Raw genomic sequence first — 19,814 nt, forward strand, 5'->3', positions numbered from 1 at the left:
GTTAAATGTATTATATCAGTAATGTTTTCTATGGACTTGCACAGAAACATAATAATAATAAAATCATGTTCCTAAAGCATGTTATCATTTTCCCTTTTATGGCTTCTCCTTCTGCTTTAATATTTTCCTCTTAATATTTAAACTGCATGTTAAACTTTGCTCCTGGTCTCCAGGAGCAAAGGAACTTTATCATAGAAACATATAATGGTTTGGGTTGGAAGGGACCTTAAAGACCACCTCGTCCCAGCCCCCCTGCCGTGGGCAGGGACACTATCCACTAGACCAGGTTCAAAGTCCCATCCAACCTGGCCTTTATCTTTCTGGTTAAGATGTCTCCCAAATTTAAACAACAACAACAACAGAAAAAACCAACTAACCAAACAAAAAAATTAAAACCTGTGGATTTTGGGAATTTTCTTGTCAGTATTGCCCTCAATAAAACATCTTTCTTCTGTTTTAGTTAGGTATTTGTCCTGGGTTCAGCTGTAACAGTTATTTTTCTCATTCTTAGTAGCTAATGCAGTGCTGTGTTTTCAACATTAGTCTGAGAACAATGCTGACTGTTTTTAGTTTTTGCTAAGTCATGCTTACCCTGATCAAAGAGTTTTCAATCTCATGTTCTACCATTGAAGAGGGGCATGGGAAGCCGGGAGGAAGCAGAGCAACTGGCAGCGCAGAGGTAAAGGGACCAATAATTGTTTTTCAAGAACTATTTTATAATGCATTTCAGGATTTGACCACTCATTAACAAAGTAAGAGGGGGATTTAACAAAACATTCTATGTTAGCCTTTAACAGTGATGACTTTACAAATGCCACCCTTAGTCTTTACCTCTTCAAAGAATAACTTTGAATACTGATCCAAATATAAACCAGTGCAGCAGTATCAGCCCGAATAAACAGAAGATGAACCACAGTGGCGGCATTTTAAGATGGTTTTATGTGTGGTACTGAGTGACAACACCTAAAAAGGTCTCCCTCATTAATTATTTCATTGTTAGTCGTTTTAGCAGAAATCCCATCGCTGCTGGATATGGTGGGAAGATTGCATCAAGGTACTCACTGGGACAAATGAGGCCTTCAGTCCTCTGCCAGACATAGCACCATTATTATTTCTGCCCAAAAGGAGGGAAGATACATGCAACTCCAGCGTTGTTCTCAGACTAAAGTCGAAAACACAGCACTGCACTAGCCTAGCTACTAAGAAGGAGAAAAATAACTGTTACAAGCTGAACCCAGGACAGTATTTTAAACATCTCCTCAGTCCAAGAAGATCTGGTTTGGTGTTCTGCATAGTATGCATGTATATGTGTATGCAAAGATATATGGGATATTCTCAGATTTTTTTACTGTTTATTACAATTTATGTTCCCATAATATCAAGTAATTTTTAAATCCTTAAAGTTTTTTCCATTTCTTTTCCGTTCCAGGTTATCGTTGGAGGTAGAAATAAGTATCTTATCAATGGTGTGAATGCTACCAGCACTCGTGTGCAGGATCTTTTTTGTTCCGTTGGACTCAATGTCAATAACCCTCACTTCCTCATTATGCAGGTATTACGTGCATCTTTACAAAATCCAAAAAGAACAGAAGTTGCACCAAATTTGAGGCAGGAGAGATAGTGGTAGAATACTTAATATCCTGATCACAGAAAAGCAGCTTCTTGTCAAGTAAAAATGAAATGTCTTTTAAGTAGTTAAGATTTCTATTACAGCATGGTTTGACTCTAAAATATGTGTCTTGTAGCACAAGACCTCATGTAGCAAGCTTATTTCTAAAACATTCTGATTTTATTTTCCTTTTTATCTCTTTAACAGATAAGTGTTGGTTTTTTTATTATGCTAAAAAGACTGGTTTTCTTTGCTCTTATTAGACAGTATTAGACAGTATTTTGAATGAAGCTGATATACGTTAAGTCACAATTAATAAAGGAAGTGCTGGCCAATTGAAAAGGCCCTTATAAACATCAACACAGGGACTAGACAAATCCCTGAAGTATTTGCAAGGAATAATAAAACAGACCAGGATCTACAGTTTTAAGTGGAATAGTTCTGGCTTGGCGGGGAGAGGAGGTTTTACAGCTATTCTGCTTCTCCCTAGTTACATATGAGCTAAATCTCCAAAAATCCAGTTTATGATTAAGAGCTTATTCAACATCAGCAACTCAGACTAGAACAAAATGTGCACGTTACTCCTTTAAGATGTAATCAGGAATGTGGAAGATGAACCTAAGATATAAGGGCCATTTCAAGCTTTCTGCTTGAAGAAGTGACTTGTTTAAAATTTCAAGAGCAAAGTAATTCAGTAAACAAGATTATCCTTCTAGATGAAAAAATAAAATAAGAAAAATCATGTTTGAATTTATAACATATAAAAATGAGTGGAGGTATGGGAGTTTTGTTTTGTAAAGTTGCAAGTTGCGTAGTACAAAACCACCATTCTTGTTTTATCTTTCTGTCACCAGGGACGAATTACCAAAGTTCTAAATATGAAGCCACCAGAGGTAAGAAAGTTGGGAGATTTTCTTTTTTTTTTTTGTCTGAAATTTTACTGATTTGTTTTGAATGACAAGAATCAGGAGGTGGGGAAGTGGGAGGGAGGGACAAAAAGAAGATGGCAGAGGGATAGGACATGTTCAATTCAGTTCTGAGTTGGACCTATCTAACGTTAAAAGAAACATCAAATTTTTGTTGCTTTGCTTTATTTTAGATTTTAGCTATGATTGAGGAAGCAGCTGGTACTAGGATGTATGAAAGCAAGAAATTAACTGTCCAGAAAACCATAGAGAAGAAGGAAGCCAAACTGAAAGAAATTAATAGGGTACTACATGTTGGAAAGTATACTTTCTTTCATATTTGCTAAAGATAACTGAATAATTATTGTAGTGTCATTTTTAATTTGTAAGATATTGAATTTCTGCACCTGCAACTAGGTAGTCATGTTTAGACATAAGAGTTTTAAAAATTAGAATATAAATGTTCTGCTTTGTGTTTCAGGTCTTAGATGAGGATATCACTCCAACCTTACATAAACTGAGAGAGGTATGGAAAAACTACAAGAATGGTAGGGCCCTTAACTACTGAAAAAAAACCCCTTTCAGCTACCCTGACCCACGGTAGCTAAAACGTGGTGACATAGTGACACCATATGGTATGTGGTGGCTAAAACAACAGCATGTTTTCTTTTAAGAGAAATGAATCTTCTGTTCAAACACAGAAAATGTGATCTTTGGGACTTCCAGGAAGTCTTAGAGGGGAATGTAGGGAGATAGAAGAAAACAAGAGAACTAGATAAAAATAGAAGATAAAAGCATATCTTAGTTCTTAAAAAAAAAACAAACCCAAACAAAAAAATCCACACATACTACAAACACCCACCTCACCCCCACCCAAAAAACTCCCCCCCAAACCACCAACCCAACAACAAAAAAGTTGTCAAGTGCTATTTCTGCTGTACAATCAATTGAATTGAGTATTGGGTTAGCTAAGATTTATCTAAGGCCTACAATGTATAGTACTGAATATAGAATCATAGAATGGTTCGGGTTGGAAGGGACCTTAAAGATCATCTAGTTCCAACCCCCCTGCCATGGGCAGAGACATCTTCCACTAGACCAGGTTGCTTAAAGCCCTGTCCAATCTGTCCTTGATCACTTCATTTAAACCCCTTATTCTGTGTTATCCTTCCTTTTTCAATCCTTACATAGCAACCCACCCAGATTTTGCCTCCAGACTCACTCTTTTATCACCTACTTTACGAAGAGGGCATGGAATACCTACTTAATCATGTTTCAGTGGTAGATCCTTATCTGTGCCCTCCTAATGCTAGGTCCTTGTGCATCAGTATTATGAAAGCCCAGTTGCCCAATGGAGTTCTGGACACCTGTATGATATTTACCAAGGAAATACCTATCTCATGGAATGAAGCGGTGGAGAGATGCGGACTGTTACGATCGCATGTTATTTAACACTGAGAATCTTTCCTCTTATTTACAAAGAATTTTAGTAGAAGTGCTTAGAAATTTCTGTAGCAGTCCTACTTAATATTTCCATCAAATTTTAGAGGTTTTTCTAATTGGTGTCTTTTCAGGAACGATTAACCTATCTAGAATACCAAAAAGTAGCACGAGCAATAGAAAATCTAAGCCGCCTCTGCGTAGCTTATCAGTTTGCTGTGGCTGAAGAGGCACATATATCCTCTGCTGAAGTATTAAAGAAAATGCAGACTGATGTAGAGAAGCTTCAAGAATCAATGGCTGAAAATGAAAAGAAGCAGAGAGAACTTGATGAAGAAGTAGCGAAGATGAAAAAAGAAAGGGATAATGTAAGTGAGAACAGTCATGCTTGTCTGAACATAAGGAGTTTTGTGAGAAGGGAATTATTTTTGCAGATAATATACCCTTGAATTCTTATCTTCTGGTGGGTTGTCTAGATTATACACTACTTATTGTCATTTTTAGTCATCACCTAGAAGACATCCGTTTAAAATTTTAATTTGTCCAAAATGCTTTACTTCCAATTGCTGTATATGAATAATGACTGAAGAATAGAAACTGCCCTAATGTTTCCACTCTGCAGTCAATGGTAAATTTTGACAGATTCTTTTTTCCCCTCCCTTTTTGTTGATGTCTCAAAAGTAATACACTTCAAGTTGAAAACTCTAGTTCAACACAAATCAGTACTGACCTCACTTTTGGGGGCAGTAGATACCATTAAATGCAGGTTGTCCGCAGGGTCTTTGTATGCCTATAAATGCAGCTTTTGTGCAGGGACAGTGCCCCATGATGTGAGTCTTCAGTAGTGTCTTCAAGTTAATTTGGATTTTGGAGGGAAGAGGTGTTCTGAGCTGTTTGCATTGGAGTCTAACTGCCTGCTTGATTAGATACCTGTTCTATATATACCTGTGAACAGAAAATGAAATATTGCAAATACTGTACTTGCTTCTTAGGCAAGATTAAATTTCATTTGTTTCTTATTGTAGGAAGTTGGTGGTGTGCTCCATTCATTGGAAGAGGCTGTTGCAGAAATCCAAAGAGTTAATACTAAGGCAGAAAGTGCCCTTAATCTCAAGAAGCAAAACTTAAAAAGTGAAGAGGTTAAACGTAAAGAACTGGTAAAAAATATGGAGGAGGTAAGACCTTTGTATATCATTTTCTTTAAGCACTGTATTAACTCACTGAGGGGGACAGCTGCTTTTTCTTGCCTATTATGATAAGAAATCCTATAATTGGCAAGAATTACATCAGGAAACCAGAAAAAAATGGTAAGGGCATTGTTTGATTTGTGCAGCCTAGGTATTGGTTCCTCTTAGAGACAATTGTGATGCATATACAAAGAAAAAGCAATTTTTTATTATTGCGGACTTCTGTTAATCTCAGGAGAGATCCCTATACCTTCAAAAGGATTATGCTTTCTGGGAATGTGGTATTCTTAAAATTGAAGGATAAATTTCTACATTGCATATTTCTGACAACTGATGGGGGGTTTTTTGTGCAAGAGCAGCACTGAATGCAGGGAAGAAAGAGCTATTTATCCTAGTTCTTGGGCAGTTGTCGTCTCTTTGTGTAGATCTTTAGTGCACTCATGGGGCATGAATATACTTGGAAACATACAACAACAAATTCTAAGATCACAAAATCTGACAAAGGGTCATAGAAATGTACTCGATGAAACTACTCATAGCTCCTCATCTAAACAACATTAATTTAGAGTTAGTGGGACTCAGGTTCTCTCTTCCTTTATTGTTTTTGTTTTTTATTTTGCCAAAGGATTTTAAAGCATTTGTGTCAAAGGAGGAAGAAGTAAAGAAGATAAAGAAAGAACTAAATGCTTTACAGGAAGCAAGTGAAAAAGACGCAAGTGCTTTAGCTGCAGCACAACTTAATGCTGTGTCTGCTGGCTCATCCATCAGTGGTGATGGGGAAGAAGGTACTCTTTCTAAGCAGATGATGACCTGCAAAACTGAAATCAGCCAAGCAGCAACAGAAGCTAAACAGGTAAGAATAAAAGCTCTGCCTATTTCAGACCAACCTTCCTGCTTCTTCTGAAAATTGTCTGAAAACCAAATGATACACTCTTGAAAGATCAGTGAATAGATTTACAGAATATCTATGCCAGATATTTTGCAAGTTGGCATACGCATTAAGGTGACTTTTTTTTTTTTTTTTTAAAGATAAAAAGGGAAAAATACCCTTGCACAGATACACAAAAATAGGGAAAAGATGTAACATTGCTGTGAAGGAGTATAGAAACTGGCATTTGAGACATAAAGTAGGACTGTTGGTACTCAAATGACTGACAGTATTGGATAGAAAGAAACTAAGACTTCTGTCCATGACACACATTCATACTATAGACATTTCTACAGTAAAACTTAATGGAATTGAAATAAAAATGCTAGAGACTGCAAAGAGAATGTTCAGAAGAAACTGTTTTCTCCTTGGTTAAATTGTGTGCTAGTCACATGGCTGAAACAGACACTACTTCTTTTATCTTAAGATAGAAAACCTCTGCTGGGGTAGTTCTCACTGTGGATTTCAAATTTGCAAAGTTGGAAGTGTACCTTGCTTATCTCACTTAAGGAAAAACTCTTGTGGGGAAAGCTGTGTCCCACATTACCTTGTTTCTTCTCAAACTTTATTCATGTGCTAGTATGAGTTATGTATCTAAATAGAAGATTGATGTTTTTATGTCCAAATCGCCTGTGCCCTTTCAAAAGCCAAGGCTGCTTTTTGGCATTTCTGCAACCAGTGAAAACTTCCAACAAATTATGTAAGCACCTTGTTAGTGCAAGTGTTCTAAATCTGCACCTGCAAGAGTCTCTTGGAAGATCTTCTATTTCCATATTTTCTTACTCCTTACAGGTTCAAATGAAGTTGAGGTATGCACAACAAGAATTAAAGACGAAAGAAGCTGAAGTTAAAAACATGGATGGAGAGTACAAGAAAGACAAAGAAGCATTTGAAGCTGTCAGAAAAACAAAAGAAAAACTAGAGAACCAAATGAAGAACCTGAACTATGATGGTCTGTACAGACTTCTGGTGTATAATTTTTGGGAAATCTGAAAAGAACTAGAAAAGTGTGATGGGTTGACCCTGGCTGGCCACCAGGTGCCCACCAAAGCCGCTCTATCAGTTCTGTCCTTATCTGAACAGGGAAAATAAAATATAACAAAAGGCTCTTGGGTCAAGATAAGGACAGGGAGAGATTACTCACCGGTTACTGTCACAGCCAAGACTACCTCAGCTTGGGGAAACTAATTTTAATTTATTGCCATTCAAAAGTCAGAGTAGGACAATTGCAAATAGGAACAAACCCTAGAACAACTTCCCCCCCACCCCGTCCTTCTTCCTGGGCTCAACTTTACTCCTGAATTCTCTACTTCCTCACCCCCAAGGGGCTTGGGGAATGGGGTTGTAGTAAGTTCAGCACACATCTTTGCTGCTTCTTTCTCCTCGTGTTCTTCCTCTGCTCCAGAGTGGGGTCTGTCCCATGAGAGACAGTCTTCCATGAACTGTTTCAGCGTGAGTCCCTCCCATGGGGTGCAGTCTTTCAAGGAACAGACTGCTCCAGCGTGGGTTCCCCACAGGTCCTGTAAGGAGCCCGCACCCACGGGCTGCCCATGGGTCACAGCCTCCTTCAGGCATCCCCTGCTCCAGCATGGGGTCCTTCACAGGCTGCAGGTGGATATATGCTCCACATGGACCTCCATGGGCTGCAGGGGGACAGCCTGCCTCACCATGGTCTGCACCACGGGCTGCAGGGGAAGCTCTGCTCTGGCACCTGGAGCACCTCTTACCCTCCTTCCTCACTTACTTTGTCTGCAGAATTGCTGCTCTCAACATATTCTTACTTCTCTCTCCCAGCGTAGTGGCTGCTCTGAGAGACAAATGCCTTAACAAGGAACGCTTCCTCCCCTTCTCCTTTCTCTTGGCTTTTATTGCTGAGGATAATGCCATATGGTATGGAGTATCACTTGGGTCATCTGTCCTAGCTCTGTCACCTCCCAGACTTTTGCCCACACCCCAGCCTACTGGCCTTTGGAAGGACGGTTGGAGGGACAACCTTGATGCTGTGGGATTCACTGCTCAGCAGTTGCTGAAACACTGGTGTGTTATCAACACCTTTCTACTAGAAATACACAGCACCATGAGTGCTGTTATGGGGAAAGTTAACTCCAACCCAGACAGACCCAATAGAAAAAGGAACTGAAAAACCAAGTATGCTGTTTTGATGCACAAAGAAATTTCTCTGGTAAAAGCTGTGCAAGCTCTTGCCTTCCAGAGAAAACAGTTTAAAATAATTCAGCTTTATAAACTTTAGGCTGAATGTTTTAAAATTTGATGGAGAATTTAAATTCCATCTAAAATTTAGATGGAAAGAATGACCAACCTTCCCATTCTTTCCTTGTTTTTCCTACCTAAAACACTTCCTATAGTTCATTTCTCATTCCAGCTAAAATGTGTGGCAGAAGCTACTTGAAACTGTAAATGGATATTCCAGAATGACATTCAGAGAAGCACATTAGACTTTTAAACTCTTTCTTTGCATTTTCAGTATTGTGGTGTTAATTTGTCTAAACTGGAAATTTACAAAGAATTTTAGAAAGTCTTTCAATTAAGTATTCTCAACATATGTAGATAAACAGTGTAGCATACCATTTTTTAAGCTAATAGATTTCTGTGCTCTGGATGTTTGTTTACTGCTTGTGTTCAACTTTTAGAAGAGAAAGAAGCAGCCTTTTTAGCAAAAAAGAAGGCATTGGCTAATGACATCAACCATCTGAAAGAGTTGCATGAAGGCTTAATGGGAAAGTTTCCTCATCTACGGTTTGAATACAAGTAAGATCTCAGTGTAAACCTCAAAGACATTTGAAAGTGCTTTTGGGGGCATTTAAGTGTGGCTTATGAGACCTGCAGGATAATTCCATCAATTGATTAGCTGTTGCTTTCCTTTTAATGACTTTGTAACTGACTCTTTATTGGGAAGTCTCTGCCCTGAAGTATTTAACCATTTTCTGTGTGTTTTTTCCTGATAGAACTTAGAATTTCTTATACCAGTATAATTAGCAGTATGAGTTTTTAAATTTAAATTTTTATAAGATGTGTGGAAGAGAAACAAACATGTAATTATAATAATTTAAATTTATTTTAAGAGATCCAGAAAAAACTTGGAATCCCAACCAAGTGAAAGGCCTAGTTGTGTCTTGTATCACTGTGAAGGATCTATCAAAAGCAAAAGCCCTAGAAGCAGTGGCTGGAGGGAAACTTTATAACGTTGTTGTGGACACAGAGGTACGTTTACTACTTTAGTACAGAACTTCAATGTTGAGATGAGGTTATGTGATTCAGGGTTGTTACTGAATGCTTAAGAGGTGGTTTGGACCCATGTACATGTTTAAATTGGGTTAAGAGTGTCATGCATAGTTAATGACAACTATATATTTGTCTTGCAGTGCCCTATTGTCTTACTTTACAAAATCAGTTATGTATCCAGGTATTTGTAACTCTTCTCGTTTGAGGTTACTGGCAAAAAGCTTTTGGAAAGGGGTGAACTAAAGCATCGGTACACCATCATTCCCCTAAACAAAATTTTGGCCAGGTGTGTAGGTCGAGAGAAGATCAAGTTGGCCCAAACCTTGGTATGTAAATAAATACACTGTTTACATTATTCTGCTTGTGTAGAGTTTTCATTTTGTTTCTTTGCTAAAAACATAGGCTTCTCAATGGTTATACTGATAAGGATTTCTATAGGGCTTGTGGGTATCTTTATTTTTTTTCCTTTGTATCCTTTCAGCTATGTGATGTTTAAATGGATATTAATTATTCCACTTTTAAAAGAGTGTTTTAAAATGTAATGATGTTTTTAGAAAGTGTTTTTTATCAAGAAAAGACAAATCTGAGAATTCTCCTAACTTAAGGGATACTAATTGCATTTCATCTGATTTTCTAGGCTGGTTATGGTAACTTGGATTTAGCCCTTTTTCTAATTCAGTATGAATCTGAACTGCAGAAAGCAATGGAATATGTCTTTGGAACAACACTGATCTGTAATAACATGGATAGTGCTAAGAAGGTTACCTTCGACAAAAGGATAATGACAAGAAGTGTTACACTTGATGGAGATACATTTGACCCCCAGGGCACTCTGCATGGAGGCAATTACTGGTTTTATTCCTATAATAATGCTGTGTATCTGTTGATTTGTTTACTGCTCTGCATGCTTTTTATAAAAATGAACAGTAATCTTTTTGTTTAGACTTATACTGGGGATAATATGATGTGTTTGAGCAAAGATTTGTCAAGTCTTGAGCTCAAATAAGGTTAGACTAAGAAAAAAATAGTGGTGAACTATTTGCATAAAATACTTTAGATTTTAAAAACTTAACTCTTATTTGGCTATAATTCTCTTGGAAGGAGAATTGCTTTGAATTCAAGCACTTTTAAAAGTAATTACTTTAAAAGTAATTAATAATTAATTAGAGGTAATTTTGAAAAGCTAGTTGATTTCACAAGAAATGCATGTGTAGCACTGAGTATGCAGAACTCAATTCTCTAACAGAGGTAGTCTTCTCCACTGAGAGCTACTTTAACTTTAGCCTAGCTACCTTTCTGTTTTGCAATTAAAACAAATCATCAACCTGCATAATTATTAACAGTTAGAATTTGCTATTTCTAGTGTGGAATCCATTAGTCTTAATTCCTATTAGCTTGACTTTGCTTTTTTTTTTTTTTTTTTTTTCTTTCCATTGCACAGGTGCAAGCTCACAGGCTGCACCAATATTGGCTAAGCTTCAAGAAATGAAAGCTGTTGACGCAGAACTCAAAACAAAGATATCTGAACTTCAGGCTGTAGAGGATGAGCTGGAACGTTTGAAGAACGTTGCTGAGAAGTATGGTTTGCCCTGTGAAATGTCTTCTCTTTTCTCTTATGTGGCTGAATAAGTATAATATAAAGAATTATTTTTGGAGGTCATAGGGCCTGTTGAGAGTATAATATGCAGAAAATTATTCCTTTCCTATCTCCTACCTCTCCTCCCCCTCTTCCCCTTGTTTAATTTGTAAGCAAACAAATCTAGTTTTTAAATAGCACATGCAAGAAAATTTTATTTTGGATAATACAGGGAGGGGGGGAAAAAGGCATACAATGATGTCTACTTGAAATCACATCGAAATTTTCCAATGTTTCAGGAAGTCCACTGAATAATGGGTCTGTTCTAGCCATATTTTGTAACACCCATACAGAATTTCAGTTTTTGATAGCTCTTATTTTTCTCCCAAGAAAATATACAGATAATAAAGGGGAATATCCGAATGATACTACTATAATGATTTAAGTAATTCTAAGTATGTTTGATTTTCAGCTATTCAGATACTAAAGATTTTTTTAAAAGATGGAATATAAAGATATGTTTAGTCAATTCTGTAAAAATCCCTTAAGGAGGTAGTGTTGTGTAATATGCTATCTACCAGATGGATTTGTTTTTCAAACTGGTTTGAGTTCCAGCAAATAGACTTCCAGCAATATGACCAAGAGGTCATATTTTGACCTTTTAGGTATTTTTCCTTTTAGATTTTTTTTCTTTACCTTAATGCTTTAACGTGGCATCTGTCGTGCTGCTGCTTGGAAACACATGACCTCTGAATTGTTGCCAAATTCCATGTGTTATGTTTGTTTGCTTTTAGTGTATTTTATCAGGGCTACATAGGAGCTATATGTATAATAACTTACCTACAAATTTCACCATTATAATTAAAGCAGTTATACCATTTTCATGCATTTAAGCTTATTGGTCCTACAGTCATCACTGTATCTCACATTAAGATGGGAATATAGGTATTTATCTACTTACTTCTGTATATCCTTATTTCAACTTTGAAATGGAAATGCTCAGTACCCTTCATTATAGCAGTGTGTATCATTACTGTCTTCAAAGGTACCGACAACTGAAGCAGCACTGGGAGATGAACTGTGAGCAAGCAGAGCTGTTGCAAATGAAGCTTCAGCAAAGTGCTTATCATAAACATGAGGAAGAGCTGCTTGCCCTGAAGAAAACCATTGGTGACAAATATGTTCTTAAACTTTTAACTGAAAACTTATTGCTGATACTGAGATGGATATCTGGCTGTTTGAGTAGCAGAATCTTTGCCTAAGAAAAAGATATTTTTCACTTTGAAAATACCAGTTTCATATTTTGGAATATTTAACAAATACATATTCAGAATAGACTTGCACAGAGGTGATTCACATAAGGTCAGCCATTCTTTTGTAGTAAAGGTTATGTTCTTAAAGTGTTTTACGTATGTTATAATAGAAGGGAAAATGGCTTTACAGGGATGTTTTAAAATGGATTTAGTCCGATATTTGAGTAATCTGTGTTTTTTCCAAGCCATCTGTTTCTGTAGTTATTTAAGGTTAGCAATATAAATAGTTCGCATAACAAGTAAACATTAGAAAGAAGTATTGTTTGTATAGCTAAGGAAAAATGTAAATGGAAGCAAATGCAGCAATAAGTAAACTTACAAAGAAAAAAGATGGACAGAAGTGATTCATATGTAGACATAGTATTCTAGGCATGAGGTGGTATCTTATTAGGTAGCCATCTGATTAATTACTGCTTGATCGTGTGATTTGGCATATACTAGCCTCTGCTTTAATGACTGGTCTATTTGGTGCCTTACCAATAAGTGTTAACAGCACACTGTCTTAAAGTAATCACTCAAATAGCTCACTTCAGTAACTAGCAAACATGCAAGAACTCTTTTCTGTTAGAGGCAAGGCAGATTTATTTCAGTTGGAGTTTAGGATTTAAATTTAAAGGTAAGAATGATGCCTAATCTTAGTACTATACTTCTTGATTCAGCGGAGTGTGAAGAAACATTAAAGAAAATTGAAGAGAGCCAACAGAAAGCAGAAAATAAATACAATCTATTGGAGAAGAAAATGAGAAATGCAGACTCAGAATGTAAAAAAGCACTGAAAAATGCCAAGATGAAACTAGATGATGCCAAGAAAAAGGCAGAGGATTCAAGCCAAAAAATGAGAGAAAAGCAGCAGGTAAAACTTAACTTTTGTTGGCAATTTTCTCAATGTCAGAGTGGTAGCAGTAATCGGAAAATTTGATTCTCCTAAATTTTTCATGCTCTCAGTTTTGGAACTTAATATATTACTCTGTAGTCACTGACGTAGAGATTGCTGATGCTTTGCATTTTTTTTTAATTTTTTTTTTTTTTTTTTTAATTTGGGTTAGTTGGGCTTTTGTTTGTGTGTGTTTGTTTTTGTGTGATTGCTCTGTGGCAGAAGAATGGGGCACTGTTCATCTTCTACAGCATTTACAACATCACACTGAATCTTAGTTATTACCATTTAATTTGAAAACATCTCTCTAGGAGCTTGAAGCTTTACTTCTGGAACTTAAAGAGCTAGAAAAAGAACATACCTCCTATAAACATCAGATAGAGGCTGCAGATAATGCAATCAAACACTACCAGAAGCAAGTTAATGCTATGGAAGCTGAGGTGTCTAAGACAAAGGTGAAAGTGAATACTATATTTCATTATCTGTTTTGATGTTACTGAAGATATGATCCCCTAAAGCTGAAATTATAATGTGTACTTTGTTGTTTGGATTTTCTTGCTGGCACTCAATTATGTTTAGCCTGGGTAGTTACTTTTTGGCTTCTTTACCATATGTGATTTTTCTTTCTTTTCCTTTTTTTTTATTTTTTTTTTCCTTCCCCCCTCTCCTTCCTTGCTGTGTCCTTCTTTTCTAACTACTGTGTAACAGCAGCCTTTTAAAGAAGCTAATAAATGGCTGTTTGATTTACTTTTCAGGAGTCTGTAGAGAAATCAAAGGAGGAGCTGGCCAAGAAAAAGGAACTAATTATGTCACAGGATGAAGAAATTAAAGCCAAATCTGCAGAGATAGTAAAATGCAGAGAACAAAATAACGAATTACAGCTTAATATTAAAGAATTAGAACACAACATCAGGAAACATCAACACGGGGCTGCTGATGCTGCTGCCACGGTATTTCAGAACTGTACTTTTTCTTGCATCTTGGGATGTTGTGCAAAGGAAATAGCCTTTTTGTTCTTAATAACCACTGTCATGTTTGCAGCTCTTTGTGAAAAGTTTTATCCCAGGAGGAGGGCTGGAAATTGGGAATTGTAACAAAGCTTATCGATATGGACTAATAGGGAGTAGATTACAGTGTGATGGTAGTCAATGAGAAAAGCATTCTGACTCTATGACAAATTAGGTAACTAATGAAAGAAGCTAATCCTGAGATTTAGTGACAGTGGCTTAGTACGTATGGAGAAAAACATGTTCCAAGTAAACATGATGTGACAGCTCCCTTAAAACCTTGCGTCATCTACAGTCTTGGAAATCAGATGAAGCATTGTAAAGCTAAACACCTGTGCTTTATTGGCATAGAATAAGTAATGTTGTGATTTCAGGATGTTGGGTTTTTTCTTTTTTAAAGTAACTCACATTTGCAAAGCAGAAAAAAAAACCCCAGAAAACAAAAAACATCAACATATCTTCTTGATTACAGGTGACCAGAATGCTGAAGGAGCATAAGTGGATAGCTTCAGAGAAACAGCTTTTTGGTCAGCCAAACACAGCCTATGATTTCAAAGCTAACAATCCTAAAGAAGCACGTCAGAAGCTGCAGAAATTGCAGGAGGCAAAAGAGAAGTTGGGAAGGAACGTGAACATAAGAGCTATGACTATGCTTTCTGATACAGAAGAGAAAGTAAGCATTCTGTGCATTAACCTATAAGACTGGCCAGGTTGGGTATATGGTATTATGTATAACCTTTGTATTTTATGTATAAGCTTTGTATTTTAATATGCTCTATTTCTGAATACACAAAAAAACAAAACTATGAGATAGCAGGAAACCTTTTGTTACATCTTTTACACTAATCTTAAATTTTTTAACTACTCACCTGTGCACTAGTTTTCTAGGTTATGCATAATCTTGACTTTGGATGGTAAAGAGAGTAATTTCATTTCTCTCTACCCCAGTCCACCCTAAGTTGGCAGCAGGAGCATTAGGCAAGCTTCATGGCATCCATTATAGTATCTGAGAATTACATACTTTATTAAACATTGCAGATCAAAATAAATGTTATCTTCAAGCATGGTAGCTTGAAGGTGATCCAAGGTTGTCCTGACTTCATCTATCTTGAGGCTATTCCAGTACTGTCTCAAAAATAATCCACTGACTGACAGTTCAACTTTCCAGGTACTGTTTCATGATTAGAATTGGCCTGTTCTTCCCATCAGCCTCCAAAAGTATCCATTCTTCTATGGAAAAGCAAATGAAACGTGATTAACTTGAAGAGGAAGTGCAACTTTCAGAATAATGTTGGGTTTCCCTTTGCCAATTGTTGAAAATTCTAATGTTTTTATTCGCAAATAATACCCTAAAACTTAAATCCTGCATACAGCTAAATTAATGCTTTGGATTCAAATCTTGTGGTTAATGGCTATTTCATAGTTGCAAAACTGATTGATAAACAATGAAACTGTGGGATTAGCACAAAACATACTTGAGCACAAAGTTCATTGAACTCAATCTTTTCTTCTCTTTGCACCAGTACAATGAACTAATGAGGAAAAGAAGAATTGTAGAGAATGACAAGATAAAAATTCTTTCAGCTATTGAAGAACTTGACCAGAAGAAAATTAAAGCTTTACATATGGCTTGGGAAAAGGTATGACACTTGAAATCTTCTCAGTTCAGCAGAGGATTAGATTTATCTCAAGATTACTGTTTTGCATATCTCAAAAGGGGGAAAGGAAAAAAAAAAAAAAAGTCTCTTTCCAGAAGTAATCTCCCTTTCCTATTATTTAAACTACAAAACAACCATTTCATTTCTCCTGGTCCATCTCATTTTTAAGAATAACACATGAATTCTCTGAGAATTGTGAAGATACAGTTTATCCTACAAAACTAGTTTACTGTTCCCTTTTAGGGCCCACAAAATTTTAAGAAAGGTTAAGCTACTGCCATGCTGAAATCATTGCCTCTCACATGGAATTTGGACAAAACAGTGATAGAGTCCATTTTTATTTTTGTTTGCATAAACCGATGTTTGACCAGAGTTAAAATCTTCTGGTTCTGTGTAGCCACTGTTCCTGTCAGTGATAGGATAGGTAATATTGGTAGAGCAACAGCTGAATTATGTTTCTGTTATCTAGGCACTCTGCCTTCTTACTAGTTTTCTCATATTATGAACTATAACGAAAGTGTAAAATTTTCTCTTTTGCTTTCTACATGGAAAGTTCTTGACACATTCTTTTCTGCTGTACCAGGGAATCTTCTACTTTTGGCCTTTGAGAAGATCAACTATATCTGAGATTAAATTGCTCACAATTGAATTATCAGTTTTAATTATTACTGCCCATACAACAAGGTATCACTGAAAAAATGGTACCTTTTCATTGCAAAATCATGTTTGGCAAAAACCAGTGAATTGTATTTAAGAGCATCATGGATGGTGCTCAGATACATTTCTTGGCCTAGGAAATCTTAATCTATGTTGACAAAGTTCCATCCCATCCAGTACCTGGGCAGTGCTTAAGTAATTCTGGGAAGAAAAGGAATGGGAAGGATGCCAGTGTAGGCCTCTTACAAGGTGCTTATACTTTTAATAGTCCTTTAGTTTGGAGAAATCGTAATTTACCAGTTAATAAGCTGAGGTAGGGCATAACCATTTCCCTGGCTGATAACACAAAGCCTTCCAGTATTTCTTTCATTTGATCCTTCTAAAATGCTTAGTGTAAGGTGTTATATATTGATCCCTTGGTGTTGCTTCTCTTTTTAGTACAGAGAAAATTAAAGATTCCATATGCTAATATTTTCTCACTATCCTGTAGGTACTAATCTTCAAGACATGAGAAGTCATTGGGTTAAACTGGGCAAGAAGACTAGAACATAGTGCAGTTTACCACTAAGTTTCTTTGCTGTTTGTGCTCTTTGATTCAAAGCATGTAGATGCACCTTTTTTGGTCCAACTTCTAGGTGAATAAAGACTTTAGTTCAATTTTCTCGCTGCTTCTACCGGGAGCCAAAGCTATGCTAACGCCCACCAAAACCCAGAATGTCTTGGATGGACTGGAATTCAGAGTTGCCTTAGGAAATACCTGGAAGGAAAACTTAACAGAACTTAGCGGAGGACAAAGGTTGGTGAACTTTGTGCGGTTTTTGATTGTTTATTTTCCATTGCAGTTACGTATAAAATTCATATCTAGCTAATTATAGTTCAGAAATCCAAAAAGTGAATCTTTTCCCTACTCAAGTCAGGGACTCGTCTTCTTCCAACCTAACTTAATATTGAAAACATTATTAATTCAGTTCAGCTTAAATTGGACTCTTAGGACAATGCATTGCTTGGCATATAGTAACAAGATTTTACTCCATGGAGAAGTAACAGGAAAATGAATTGAGTGGTGAGAAAACAGCAGTTGATTCCAGGTACTACTTGAAGTAGTTCTGAATTAAATGCTGCAGCACTTGAGTTGTAGTCTAAAATATCTATATAAATAAGCTCTGTGCCAGTGTCAAAAGTAGTGTCACAGTGAGAGTTTCCTTTTCCATTGATGCCCTACACAGTAGCTGTATGTCCTTCTTCCTAAGAAAAGTCTAACAGAATTACAGAAACAGAATTTAGGAAGAGGTGAGACAGATACAGAACTTTCTCAAGGACAGAATGCTTTAAGAACTGTACATTGAAAAATAGCACTGCAAAACTCAAGAGTTGAAAATAGGTAAAGCAACAGCAGGACTTCCAGTATCATCACCCAACTAACCTGATCTTCCTGTAACGGAGTAAGTAATATTTGCCATTTCTGGCAGGCGGCTTTACATGTTTATGTCAGAAGTTGTGGAAGAAGCTGTACTTCTGTTTCTTCAGAACTCATTGCATGAATCTGCTTTTGCGAGAGCATTTTGTTGCTACCAAACAATTGTTCTCCTAAGCCAAATCCTCTCAAGCAAGAGGGTAAAACGTAACTTTCTTCTCTACATTAGATCATTGGTGGCCTTGTCCTTGATCTTATCTATGCTTCTCTTCAAACCTGCCCCAATTTACATCTTGGATGAAGTAGATGCAGCCCTTGATCTCTCTCATACCCAGAATATTGGGCAGATGCTCTATACTCATTTCAGACACTCACAGGTATGATCTTGAAACTATCGTGATCATCTACTTATATATTATTTTTAGAGGCAAGCTGCCACTGAAGAGTCTCTTCAGTGGCATGAGAATAAAATACTCGCAGTATTTTACTCCAGAGATGTGTATTCTATTTGTAAGTGAGTTGTTTCAACTGGAAATTGAACTGATGATATGGCACCTCTGAAACTTCTAAGCATTATGTCTTTATGTAAGCCATTGCTGCAATGGCTAAATACCAGGTACTAACAGGGAAGAGTATCTCTGATATGATCAATTTCAGGCATTACCCATATCCTCAGGTTTTTTTTAAACCTAGTGTTCTTTAACCTGAGCTTTATAAAAACACTTCATTTTTGACCTTGTTGAAATAAGCCAGGCACTAGTGGAATCTCTGTATGATGCAGTCTGTGCATGGAAAAAATCTGTAGAACTGAAGAAATGTACTACTCCAAGTGACATCTCTATGTGGTGGTATGGAGCTTTCCAAATTAAGGGTTGGGAGGGAACGTTTGTTATCAGTATCTTTAGGCTGTGAAAGAAAGATCCTGCATTCTTACAAAATTCATGGCAACGTGGTTTTTTTTTTTCAGTGATGGATGCACCATCACTGTGAGCAGATGTTCTGTGTCTTGGCCTGTATGCCAGGGAATAGGGACAGAGTCGTATAGCATTAGCAGCAGAAAATGCCTGTCCTGCGGGTATATGTTAACCAGTGAAGCACATGCTGTTGACAGAATATATTTTTTTTTTTTTAAGAATTACTTCATTTGGCTAATATCTTGGTAGCAAAAGGAATCCTCTTTTTGAAGCCTTTTCCAATGTTGTGTAAAGTCTTTATTTGGGTGGCAGCATTTACTTTAAGCTTTCTCATTTCTTTCAGTTTATTGTGGTGTCCTTGAAGGATGGAATGTTTAGCAATGCAAATGTCCTCTTCAAGACCAAGTTTGTGGATGGTGTATCCACCGTTGCAAGATACAGACAGTTTCAGAATAAACGCTGCATTGAGTTCAAGAAGATCCGGAGAAGTAAAGAACGCAAGTGAGGACACGCAGAACAAGAGAACTCCACTTGCCTTTCAAGATCAGTCACAGCTTCCCGAGTGTTCTCTGTGCCTGATTTGTAACTAGACCAGGAACAAATTGTTCCAGTTTTGCTTTTAATAGGAATATTTTAATCTTAAGAAACCTCATTAAGAATTAAATCCACAGGATTCTGCTGCTTGTAGTGTTAGCTAGACTGGCCACATTTATTCCTGTCAGTGTCCCATAATTGCAGTCATGCTAGTAACATGCATTGAACAGTTGCTGGTGTTGCAGGCATGCCATGAACAGTAAGCAGCTCTGTAAGCTCAACAGGAGGAACTGAAGCTTTTGAATGGAGTAAGGAAAACCTGATTTGACTTACATGGGTCTGACAATGTTTGTCTTGCCTGATGATGCTTCAGTCAGCTCGTAGCCAACACCCATAAAGTTTACATTTGTGCTCCCCGTAGCTTAGCTCACTTGTTTCTTCTTGCTTTCTGAATACCATTTAGAAAAGTAGATTTGAAGCTGGGGGGATATGTTTATATCTGAATAATGTGGATATTTTTTAAATAAAGTTTTTACTCATGGCCTCATCTTTCAC

The 19,814-nt window shown here is 36.9% G+C and overlaps 1 protein-coding gene across 2 annotated transcripts in view; it reads left to right on the forward strand.

Moving 5' to 3' along the window:
• SMC2 (structural maintenance of chromosomes 2) overlaps window positions 1–19,806 on the forward strand; it is a 22,635-nt gene extending 2,829 nt beyond the window's left edge. For both annotated transcript variants that reach the window (XM_030471207.2, XM_030471206.2), the window contains 22 exons: window positions 1,430–1,552; window positions 2,464–2,502; window positions 2,709–2,819; window positions 2,996–3,040; window positions 4,089–4,322; window positions 4,980–5,129; window positions 5,767–5,994; window positions 6,862–7,021; window positions 8,721–8,838; window positions 9,153–9,291; window positions 9,519–9,638; window positions 9,950–10,154; window positions 10,754–10,889; window positions 11,934–12,058; window positions 12,861–13,054; window positions 13,387–13,530; window positions 13,831–14,025; window positions 14,555–14,755; window positions 15,606–15,722; window positions 17,033–17,193; window positions 18,041–18,188; window positions 19,069–19,806. In XM_030471207.2, the coding sequence (XP_030327067.1) occupies window positions 1,547–1,552; window positions 2,464–2,502; window positions 2,709–2,819; window positions 2,996–3,040; window positions 4,089–4,322; window positions 4,980–5,129; window positions 5,767–5,994; window positions 6,862–7,021; window positions 8,721–8,838; window positions 9,153–9,291; window positions 9,519–9,638; window positions 9,950–10,154; window positions 10,754–10,889; window positions 11,934–12,058; window positions 12,861–13,054; window positions 13,387–13,530; window positions 13,831–14,025; window positions 14,555–14,755; window positions 15,606–15,722; window positions 17,033–17,193; window positions 18,041–18,188; window positions 19,069–19,230 (3,138 nt within the window). In that variant the 5' untranslated portion in view covers window positions 1,430–1,546 and the 3' untranslated portion in view covers window positions 19,231–19,806. The remainder of the gene's footprint in view (window positions 1–1,429; window positions 1,553–2,463; window positions 2,503–2,708; window positions 2,820–2,995; window positions 3,041–4,088; window positions 4,323–4,979; window positions 5,130–5,766; window positions 5,995–6,861; window positions 7,022–8,720; window positions 8,839–9,152; window positions 9,292–9,518; window positions 9,639–9,949; window positions 10,155–10,753; window positions 10,890–11,933; window positions 12,059–12,860; window positions 13,055–13,386; window positions 13,531–13,830; window positions 14,026–14,554; window positions 14,756–15,605; window positions 15,723–17,032; window positions 17,194–18,040; window positions 18,189–19,068) is intronic.
• Window positions 19,807–19,814: the final 8 nt, after the last annotated feature.

Source organism: Strigops habroptila, chromosome Z, assembly GCF_004027225.2.
Source record: "Strigops habroptila isolate Jane chromosome Z, bStrHab1.2.pri, whole genome shotgun sequence".
NCBI lineage: Eukaryota > Metazoa > Chordata > Aves > Psittaciformes > Psittacidae > Strigops > Strigops habroptila.